The sequence below is a fragment of the Bison bison genome, unplaced genomic scaffold (assembly GCF_000754665.1).
Source record: "Bison bison bison isolate TAMUID 2011002044 unplaced genomic scaffold, Bison_UMD1.0 scf7180017864486, whole genome shotgun sequence".
NCBI lineage: Eukaryota > Metazoa > Chordata > Mammalia > Artiodactyla > Bovidae > Bison > Bison bison.
Genome location: NW_011495046.1, coordinates 5,619,403 through 5,630,368, shown reverse-complemented (window position 1 = coordinate 5,630,368; position 10,966 = coordinate 5,619,403). Strand labels below are relative to the sequence as shown.

At 42.6% G+C, this 10,966-nt stretch overlaps 2 protein-coding genes across 5 annotated transcripts in view; both read left to right on the top strand.

Annotated features, from left to right (window-relative positions):
* Positions 1–5,915, top strand: part of RANBP2 (RAN binding protein 2) — a 44,884-nt gene extending 38,969 nt beyond the window's left edge. For both annotated transcript variants that reach the window (XM_010862984.1, XM_010862983.1), the window contains 5 exons: positions 327–428; positions 3,511–3,656; positions 4,339–4,612; positions 4,736–5,070; positions 5,400–5,915. In XM_010862984.1, the coding sequence (XP_010861286.1) occupies positions 327–428; positions 3,511–3,656; positions 4,339–4,612; positions 4,736–5,070; positions 5,400–5,705 (1,163 nt within the window). In that variant the 3' untranslated portion in view covers positions 5,706–5,915. The remainder of the gene's footprint in view (positions 1–326; positions 429–3,510; positions 3,657–4,338; positions 4,613–4,735; positions 5,071–5,399) is intronic.
* Positions 5,916–7,406: 1,491 nt separating this feature from the next.
* CCDC138 (coiled-coil domain containing 138) overlaps positions 7,407–10,966 on the top strand; it is a 29,445-nt gene continuing 25,885 nt past the window's right edge. For 2 of the 3 annotated variants that reach the window (XM_010862987.1, XM_010862985.1), the window contains exons 1-3: positions 7,407–7,651; positions 8,054–8,111; positions 8,481–8,597. In XM_010862987.1, coding sequence (XP_010861289.1) covers positions 7,559–7,651; positions 8,054–8,111; positions 8,481–8,597 — 268 coding nt within the window. In that variant the 5' untranslated portion in view covers positions 7,407–7,558. Of the gene's footprint in view, positions 7,652–7,776; positions 8,112–8,480; positions 8,598–10,966 lie in introns of those variants that run through there. The other variant, XM_010862986.1, reaches the window with a different exon arrangement.

The window sequence follows — 10,966 nt, the reverse complement described above, 5'->3', positions numbered from 1 at the left end:
AGATAATACTAGACCATGTGAAGCAGAAGCTGTGTAGCTCTCTTAGTATAGATGTACATCTCATTTTTTTAAATGATTTTGAGCATGCTGCTTCTGGTGTATTGTTCATTGAGAATAAATAGTACCTGTAAACTTGTAAGTTTTCTTCAGAGAAATAACTAGATTATAAATACTCCTTACCCCCACCCCACCACATCAGTAGTATAGCAGGTCCTACCCTTCCCAGCATACACACACACATACCCCTTCCCTTTGGGTCCTGGGTAAATCTTTGATGTTCAACATATGTTAAATGAAATACTAAATTTCTCTTTCCCTTTTGCCAGTGGAAAGCAAAACAGTTACGTTTGGATTTGGAAGTGGTCCAGGGCTGTCATTTGCAGACTTGGCTTCCAGTAATTCTGGGGATTTTGCTTTTGGATCCAAAGGTAAGATTAGGAGGCGAGGCTTCAGTGACTGTGTTACAGAAGTGGGCACCCCTGGAGGGTGAGTCCTTTGTTGCAGGGTTGTTGCTCACCAAGAATTTTCTCTTAATTCATTGTAACTTGTGCTAGTCTTGCCCATCCTGAAATGCAGAACCCTCCCTCCAGTTTTGGAGTAACTTTGGGATTGTTCTTCTAGTTATACTTTTGATTTGCTAATATTTCAAGATATGCATCTGTAAGTTTTAAGGAGATGACTTTGAAGTTTTCTATTCTTGCATTATCCTTGATTGTATTTTTCATATAAAGGTTGTGCTAATTTATATCTGGTGAGCTTTCCCATCTTTTCCAGTGGTTTCTAATTTTGGTCTGTTTTGGTATCATCTGTAGAAAATAATCCTTTTCCTTGTTTATGGCATACTATACTTTCCTATTCTTAAATATCTTTCATATAACAAATTATAGCACCACCGAAATTGAATTAATGCTTGATTTGCAGAATAAATTTTATTGAAGATAAATAATTACATTATTAATTCAAAATAGTGTTATTCCATCTCACATATTTTACTTGTTTCACAGTTCCGTCATTTATTGAAACATATAAAACTTTAAGAAATCACCTTCAGATGTTGTGTTACTTTGGAATTCATAGCCTCATTGATGTCACATTGCTTTATTTTTAATTTATTTAGTAGTTTGAAGTCACAGGATAATAGGTCAGCAAATACAGCAATAGAATGGGTACAATTATCCACCAATGAAAAGCCAAATAAAAGCTGATGTGTTAGGTTGCTTGATACTCCATCAGTGTTGTGCAGTAAAGTTGACATAGCACAGCTCCACATCTATGTGGGAGGCTTGCCCTGAGTTACCTGCTGATTCAGTGAGATTACCCACCAAGCTCTTTTTTTTTTCCAAGCTTCACCTTTTAGTTTGTGTCCTTAGATCTAACAGGAATTTGTGCTTTGTCTTTTCAGAGAAGTAGCTTTTGGTTTTATCAGTTCTCCTTTTGTTTTTTTTATCTCCAGATTTGTCATTACTTTCCTTTAAATTACGATTAGTTTTCTTATGTATTGAATGTCTACTTTATTTAGTTTATATTGTGCTAATAATATAAGCACAGAATAGTATTTTGTAACTGTAAATCCCCTGGAATCCATTTCATATATTTTCATGGAGAGTTTTCACACTTGTAAATTTGTAATACTTTAGCCTTTGACTAAGGGCTTGTAGGATTTAAATTTTTTTTTTAATGAAGGTCAATTTCATCAGAATGATTTTTTGCTTCTGAAACATATTTCTGGCCTTGTGTGGACTTTTTTGATCTTAAACTTTTTGTTTTGGTTGGTTTTAAGCCCAGAGGAGTCTTCTTTCTCCTCTTCTATTATGTGTTATTTCTGTGGTGATTGCTTTTTCTTCATCTGTTCATTTTATTTTTGTCTCACTTTCTTTTCTTTTGTTCCTTTTTTCTCTGTTTCTCCTGAAAGTCATCTTCACACAGGTCAACCAGTCACTCTGTCTTTTGTGTAATATTTCATGCGGAAACTAAGAGAAAATAAGAAACAGCTGTTTATCTGCTGCTTCCCTGTGCCTGACATTTTATCATATTTCCTTGAGATTTTGTAATTTTTCCATTAAACCCAGAGTGGAAGCTTCCTAGGTATTGCTACCTAGAATACAGTTGTTGATATTGATTATTGATAGACTTATCTTTATACTTATACTGAATAAATTCTTTTTCCTGCTCCTTTAAAGCAGTGGTTTACAGTTCTCTGCTTCATATTAGAATTCCTGGGAGCTTTTTAAAGGGGTGGGTAGAAGGAACACTTGATAGTTAAGTTATGTTGGGCTCTGAGTGTGGGACCCAGGCACTGGTATTTCATAGGAGCTGTTGGTGTGATTTTAATATGCACCCAATGTTACGAACCATTGCTTTAGAGGAATTTTGAGGTTTTCTGCCGTATATCTCAGGGTATTGGGGTAATTGAAAATTTTGTTCTGCTTGGGAGTTCCCTGAACAAGTTCTTTTCAAGCCCTACACCTATGAATCAACTAGGTTCTGTGCTTACTATTCTCAGGAAGCCCCCACACAATCTGAGATGGTGCTTTTGTTTGAGCATTCGTTTGCTATTTATTTGTACGACTTTTTTTTTCTCCTGGTTTTTTTCTCCCCGTTAAACCTGTCTTAGAAGAATTTACTGTTTCATTAGACACTCATTTTGTTCTTTCTTCAAGGTGCTGAGTTTTTAACTGATCCGTGACAATTTTTGCCTTCTCCTGAGTTTTTGTATCAGACGTAGGATTAGAAAGCAGTTGTTTGTCAGTCAGCAAAGCGATGAAGAGTTGAGAGGTTTCTTTCCTCTAAGATAAGATAGTGGGGAATGTATTAATATTAGCAGGCTGGGTTGTCACAGTTGAGATGTGGAAAACACAGCATTTAGTGTTCGCCTTCTCCAGGGTGTGAGGGAGGGAAAAGTCTTTGTTCCTCTGCATAGGAGTGGGGAGCCTTTTCACCCATTAAGCATGGTGTTGCTTGAGAGAGGGCGGGGTGGAGGTGGGGTCAGTGAGCTGCTCCTGGGGCCACCAGTGCCACCTGGGCAAGAAGTTGAAGCTCTCACCCCATCCATTTACCTTAGAAGAGAGCTGAGGTGGAGAAGTTACCAACTTGTATTCAGTCTGCTTTGAGAGTAGCAGATTTGGCCTCTTGGAGAACATTCTTAGGCTCTAAAGTTACTTTTTTCATGTAATAGAATGTTTTATGAAATAACTACCCTTGGAGCTGAGCTGGGTTTTCAGGTTTCAAAGGACGTACTTTGAATGAAGAACCTGCTTCATAACTGAAAGTTCAGTGTCACTAAGACCTAAGGCTTAGATAACCCTGTCTGTACACCCAGGCATAAATGTCACTACACTCCTTTGTGTGCACCACTTGAGCTTAACTTGCCAGGAGAATACAGTTTTAAGCATTTTTGTTAGAAGTATGTCACATCATTGGAAATTAAATTCATTCATAAAGTACTGTAACAGGGATTAAAAGCTTATTAAAATAGATATCACTGTTTAAATATCCTAATTTATTCATCAGATAAAAATTTCCAGTGGGCAAATACTGGAGCAGCAGTATTTGGAGCACAGTCAACCAGTAAAGTTGGTGAAGATGAAGATGGTAGTGATGAAGAGGTAGTTCATAATGAAGATATCCATTTTGAACCAATAGTGTCACTACCAGAGGTAAATATTAAAGAGTAAAAACCTTATACTAACTTCACATTTTAAGTTTAAAACTTAACATGGGCTTGATTTGTAGGGCTGACCTTGTTTGCATTTCTTTCAGAACATTGGCCATTACAAACGGAAGCTCTTTATTACAAGTTCAATCTTAAAATGTAAATCATCCTTGTAAAAAAATTTACATACAAATGTTATTTGGTAAATTCTGTGTGAAATTGTTGGGAAGAACTTAATTTTTTCCTGTTTGTTTTCAGTAACATAATTGAAGGAGCAAAATATTAAAAACCCATCTAAGCTCATATTTGCCACAGTCCTTTCAATAAAAAGTGTATTGTACTTTTTCTAGACAAGAGTGTTATTTTAAGCAAATTACTTTCATCAGTTTGAACCTGAATCAGTAGATAGTATTTTTCTTGAAGAATGTGATTTTTTTTAAACCTCTTCTCTCCTGTAAAAGATTGTATTTGATTTCCAAAAAGAGGAAGGATGTTAATAAGTACAAAGAAGACATTTAATGACAAATCTTTCCTGCCTCATCTGAATCCGCTGTATTAGTAACCCTAGGATGTTAACTCTTTTCAAATTCTGCTCATGTCAGTGTGTGAAGGAATTTGGATCTTTGGAATTTGTTATGAGTATTTTATAAGCAGCAGCTTATAGGTAATTTCATCTCTTGTCACAGGTAGAAGTAAAATCTGGAGAAGAAGATGAAGAAATTTTATTTAAAGAGAGAGCCAAACTTTACAGGTGGGATCGAGAGGCCAGTCAGTGGAAGGAACGGGGCGTTGGAGACATTAAGATCCTCTGGCACACGGTGAAGAATTACTTTCGGATTCTGATGAGGAGAGACCAGGTGTTCAAAGTGTGTGCGAACCACGTCATCACCAAGACGATGGAACTGAAACCCTTGAATGTTTCCAACAATGCTTTAGTTTGGACTGCCTCAGATTATGCTGGTGAGCTCTGCACTCAATGCTACTTTCCAGTTTTTTGACTTTTCTAAATTGACAACAAATATATAAAACAATTTTTTAAGTTATTTTAACACTAAGGTCACTGTGTTGTTCCTTGTTTAACAGATGGAGAAGCCAAAGTGGAACAGCTTGCAGTGAGATTTAAAACTAAAGAAATGGCTGATTGTTTCAAGAAAAAATTTGAAGAATGTCAACAGAATTTATTGAAACTCCAGAAAGGACAGGATTCACTGACAGCAGAGTTCTCAAAGGAGACAAATCCTGTGGTGTTTTTTGACATTTGTGCAGATGATGAGCCCCTGGGACGTATAACCATGGAATTATTTTCAAACATTGTTCCTAAAACTGCTGAGAACTTCAGAGCACTGTGCACTGGAGAGAAGGGCTTTGGTTTCAAGAGCTCCATATTCCACAGAGTGATTCCAGATTTTGTTTGCCAAGTAAGTCTTAAGTGTGCATCACACCAGTGTAGTAAATCTGAGTGTTTCTCCTTACCTGTAATTGTAGACTTTAGCTTTTCCACACCCCCAGCTTCTATCCCCACAAGAACTTGCAGCCTAAAAGGGTTCATATTTCTAATGCCTTGAACCTGATAGAAATTAAGGATGGGAAAAGATCTTTTCATTTTTGTTTCCTTTCACAAATTTCTTAGTTTTCAAACTACATTCTCAGAGAAGCTGGGTGTTTAGGACCTACCCTTCAGTGGTTAGTTCTGTATGTGTTTTAATGTTTTATTTGGGATTCCTGTTAATTGAAATCTTTTTTTCAGGGGGGAGATATCACAAAACATGATGGAACAGGAGGACGGTCCATTTATGGAGATAAATTTGAAGATGAAAATTTTGATGTGAAACATACAGGTCCTGGTTTACTATCAATGGCCAATCGAGGCCAGGACACCAATAATTCTCAGTTTTTCATAACACTGAAAAAAGCAGAATGTTTGGACTTTAAGCATGTAGTATTTGGGTTTGTTAAAGATGGTATGGATACTGTGAAAAAGATTGAGTCATTTGGTTCTCCTAAAGGGTCTGTTAGTCGAAGAATTATTATCACAGAATGTGGACAGATATAAAATCATTGTTTTCCATAGTAAATTTTACCTGTATAGAAGTTGAATTGAGGCCTAGCTGTTTTGACAACATGGTAATTAATTATGTTCAGCTTTTGAAAATGGACATTTCCAATGTACAAATGTAAAATTGCAGCTTATAGCTGTTGTCACTTTCTAATGTGTTACAATTGACCTTGCATGGTGTGAAATAAAAGTTTAAACACTGGTGTATTTTCAGGTGTACTTGTGTTTATGTACTCCTGACATATTTGTATTAAAATGGAATACTAATCTTGTTAAAAGCAATAGACCTTCTCAAACTATTGAAAGAATATGATATATGCAATTTAATTTTAGTTCCTTTTAAGATATTAGACTTCCTGCATGGATATACTTACTGTTTGAATAAAGGGACCATGACTTGGATAATTTTTATTTCAGATTTGGACTATATTTGGTAATTTAAACTATTGGTGTGTTCAGTTATGAACAGATTCACTTGTAAATGGGTAGAGCCACAGAGGGCAGAGACTTAACCAAAGTGCTCTTCTATAAATTCTTGCACCTCCTGTATAGTTAAATTATCTTTTAAGCGGAGTACCTTCTTTCCTTAAAATATGTAGCTTCCTGCACCCTTTCAAAGGTATTAAATTAATTTTTACATTTTAAGTTGAGTAATTAGACTTTTTAAAAAACCTTTCTGTCATCTGTTTCTACTACCTCAAACTGCATTGGTTCTGATAGAACTTGAATTTTTCCTTGCAGTTATTGTGATAAAGTATGAGTATTTTAAACAGGTCTATACCATGTTCTTTGGTTAAAGATTTGCTTTATACTAGATTGTTGCAGTACCTTTTTCTGGTGAATTTTGTAGCAAAAATAAAGTGACAATTGTTAACAGCTATGATATTTAAAAAATTCATTACTTGTGCATCTTAATTTTTTGTTCATTCTGGAACCAAAGTAAGAATAATTAAATATCTGTAAACTCAGACTGCCACCTGATTTCCAGAGCTCCCAAGGAAAGGACTGTTTTCAAGTGGGGTATATACTGAACACCTACTTAGAAATGGCTAGTGGAAAAAGTTGGACAACAGGGGGTACATTCTCGTCAGCCTGCTCAGTGTAGGACCTCGGAGTCCCTCGTGCTCGTCGCAGCCCCCGCCGGCGGTGTGCTCAGACTGCGGGGCTGTCGTGCTGTTTGGGGTCTGGAAACAGGCTGTCCTGGGGCAGCACCTGCTTACCGCCCGAGGTGGGGTCCGAGTGCGGGGCGCAGTGGACACCCTGACGCCCGACTGTGTGTGTATTGGAGGGGGGGGGGTGCGTGCACCCCGGTCCCGAGGGCTCTGCTTCTCCGTAGTTTCGGGGCGCGTCCCGGGTGACAGAAGGCGCCTGGGGCCTTGTGGGCTGCGGGAGACTCCGAGGCGCCCTGTGGATCCAGGTTAGGAAACGAACGCTATAGCCGAAACCAACTCCTCCAGCCAGGACAAGTCTGAGCTGCGTACGAGAGAGATACACCCGGATGGCGCCTCGACCCGACCCCAGCGGAACGCGCGCGACCCTCGAGAAGGAAAGGAAACGATGACCCCGCGCGCCAGCTCGCATCTCGCCCCCACGGGCCGCGAACTTGTACAGACGCCCACAAGCCGGGCCCAACGGCGTTCGCGCCGACGGCAAGCGGGAGCCGGGATGTACGCGCGTCGTAACACGCATCCGCAATGCCCGCCCCTCCACGAGTCCGAGGGCTGTTCCCCAAGAAACACGAGTCAGCGTCCCTGCCGGGGGCGGGGCATGTCGTGCGTCACGGCGCATATTCTCCACACAGCCCCGCCCCGCCGCGCGCTGTTGCCAGGGAGACGACGTTGGTCGCGGCCATGGAGCCAAGAGTTGTGAAGCCGCCGGGGCAAGATCTCGTGGTGGAGCGCCTCAAAAGCCGCTACGGCCTGGCGGGCGGCTGCCTCAGCGAGGTGAGGCCCGGCCCTGCCAGGTTCGCGGGTAGCTGGATCTGCGGGTTGGAGAGTGGGCGCGAGGGGACCCCCTGGCGGCAGCGTCGGGGAGCGGGTCCCGCGGGCACGCGCGTCGGAGGATCTATGCGCGTCACCGCGGGAACGCGCGCAGGCGTTCCCAGCTAAGACTTGGGTGAGGATCGTAGCTGCGTCAGTCCGGGCGCTGGGCGGTGAGTCCGAGCCGGTTTCATGACGCAAGGTGCTGGGGCCCGGTGCCCCAAGGTGCCCGGTGGGTCCGCGGGGGCCGCCCGTGTGCGAGGGCCCGGCGTGCGTGTCGGGCGGCGGGAGGGGACCCCAGGAGTCGGAGGAGACAGGGGCCGGGGGACGGATTCGCCCCGGTCACCTCTCCATCCTCTCTTCCAGCCGGGGCGCCGGCGGCAGGACGTGGCGGAGCGGCGGCGGCGGCCTCCCCGCACCCCAGGTAGGGCGGCGGCTGGGTTGTTTGTTCCCCGCAGGCCGCAGGTGTAGGTAGTTTATCGTGTGAGTTCAATGCTTAGAGCGCATCAGAGGAAGAAGCACTGTGTTGAGCCCTCAGGGACTTGGCCTACCCCCTTGGTCTTTCTGTTCCGACGCGGAACAGGGTCTTCGGTAGCGGGTCCCTGCAGCGATCGCGTGCGGGGTGGGGGCGGGGGAGGCGATGGATTACACGCTGTTTGACCATCGGCCTGGAGGCCAGTCTGTTGGAAGCCCGGGTCGCGGAGACGCAGACGGGAGACTTCTGCAGAGCCGAGAACTAGGTCGGTGCCGGACCTTACCGAGCCTCCTCGGCTGCCTTCCCTCCTGTTCACAGAGGATTTGGACATCTTCTGCTGTGGAGATAAAGTCGGTCCGTCGTTGAGATGTTTCTCTGACGAGAGAAGGCGGCGCCCCACGTCCCCCCGCGGTGTCCTCACGGTGAACTGGCAAGGTACCCCGAGTCCTGCTGGGGGTCCCCCCCACGCCCCTGGGTATCGCGAAACCAAGGGCGGGGGCCGAGGCTGCCTGGTGTGCGCCTTTCTGTGAGAGAAGGCATCGGCGGTGGGGAGCCCGCTGGGCGGTGGAGGAGACTGGGTGCTAGTTCCTGAGCATTTAATGGAACCACACGCCTAGCGTCCTGTTTGCAGACATAATGCAGGGATACTTACACTGCAGGATAGACGGCTCTTCATCCAGGACCCAAAAGAAGGCCTTGCTCCCTTATTTATTTTTTTTAATAAGGAACTAAGATAAAAATGACTACAAGTTTGTTCAGCAGCAGTCAGTATGGTGCGTCTCCTGCTGTGGTAAGCACTGTGCTATACCTAGGTAGCAGAGAGAGATGGGAGAGGTCAGCCCTGGGATTGGGGCCTACAGAATAGTACACCATGTGCTCCTGGGCTGTGAGGGGTCAGCAGTTTTGTAGAGGAGTTTTTACTCTGGGTAAAACCAGTGGAAGGTAAGGTGAAATAATGTTCTAAGCTGAATATTATTAATGCCAAAAATATGTGGCAGAAAGAAGTGCTAAGGTATCAAAAGCGAACAAGCATTTTGAAATGATGGTAAACTGTAAAGTTGTGGACATATACAAAGAGAAGCGTTGAGGTAATTGTAGAGAGGGAAAAAGCATTGTGCCTGAAATATCTATTGTTACTGTGATTGATATCTTGGAGCTTGCACTGTTTCATTTTCTGATTATTACTCCATGTGAAGCACTTAAAATGCTGTTCAGTACATAGAAGGGCACTCAGATGCACCAATGTTATCATCATCACCGTTGCTGTGGTCTCCTTTGGCACTCACAGAGTCATCTAGTTGATCTGGAGTCAAGGGGTGGACATGGACGTGAGGGGACTTCCCTGGTGGTCCAGTGGTTAAGAATCCACCTTGCAGTGCAGGGAATGTGGGTTGGATCTCTGGTTGGGGAACTGAGATCCCACATGCTGCGGAGCAGCTGATTTCATACGCCACAACTAAGATCCGACACAGCCAAATAAAATAAATATTTTTAAAAAAAAAGATGTAAACATGGATAGTTTGATTATTGTTGTGTTTGTTGTTCAGTGGCCAAGTCATGTTCAACTCTTTGCGACCCCATGGACCGCGACACACCAGGCTTCTCTGTCCATCGTCATCTCCCTGAGTTTGCTCAAACTTATGTCTGTTGAGTCAGTGATACCATCCAACCATCTCATCCTCTGTTGCCCCATTCTCCTCTTGCCCTCAGTTTTTCCCAGCATGAGGGTCTTTTCCAATGAATCAGCTTTTCACATCAGGTGGCCAGAGTATTGGAGCTTCAGCATCAGTCCTTCAGTGAATATTCAGGATAATTTCCTTTAGAATTGACTGTTTGATCTCCCTGCTGTCCCAAGTTTGATTATAGAGAAAGGAAACTGCTGGCAGTTATAAGTCCATGGAAGTTATTTTCTTTTATTGAACTGATAGTTTTATCTTCTTTAAATGGTCTGGGTATGGTTTCAAGTTGAAGCTTTAGGACTGTGAAAGGTTTTAACTTTGGACAGTTTTCCCACCAGTTCCTTGTTGTGATCTAGTGTGGAATTACAGGGCTGCCCAGCACCTGTATCTATTGAGTGCTTGAAAAGGGGCTGGTCTGAACTAAGTTGTGCTGTAAGTAAAAAATAAACACTGCATTTTCAAGATAGATAAAAGAATGTAAAGTATCTTATTTTTAATATTGATTGTATGCTAAAATGATTGTCTTTTAGATATATTGGATTAAATATAATACGCTTAAAATTTCATGTCTTTTTATGTTTTTAAAGTAGCTACTAGAATTTCTTTTTCTTTCTTTATGGCAGTGTTGCGAAGCTTCTGAGATCTTAGTTCTCAGACCAGGGATTAAATTTGGGCCCTGGGCGGTGAAAGCACAGAGTCCTAACCACTGAACTGCCAGAGAATTCCTGAAAATTTTAAGTTGTCTTTTGTGACTTGCAGCATATTCCCTTTTAAACAGCTGGCTCTGGAAATGCCAACATTCAGATGATCTTTTTGGAGGGAACATCTGGGATTCTAGTTCTGCTTCACCTTTTGCTAGTTATGTCACCTGTCAGTTACCCTGTCGGTTATTTAACTTAAGACTCAGTTTCCCCCCCTCAACACTCATTCTTGCAGTTGTTAATAGAATTAGAGACACAGAGCCTGTTCGATCCACTTCACAGCAATACGGGGTCAAGAGGAAGGGTGTACTTTGCAGTTGAGCATGTCTGAATGTGAGGAAAGTTCACACGTGTGAGTTTTCAGCATCATGACTGGTAGTTTACAGTTTTTCCTTTTGCATTTTAAAAAATGTTTACTTGTTAC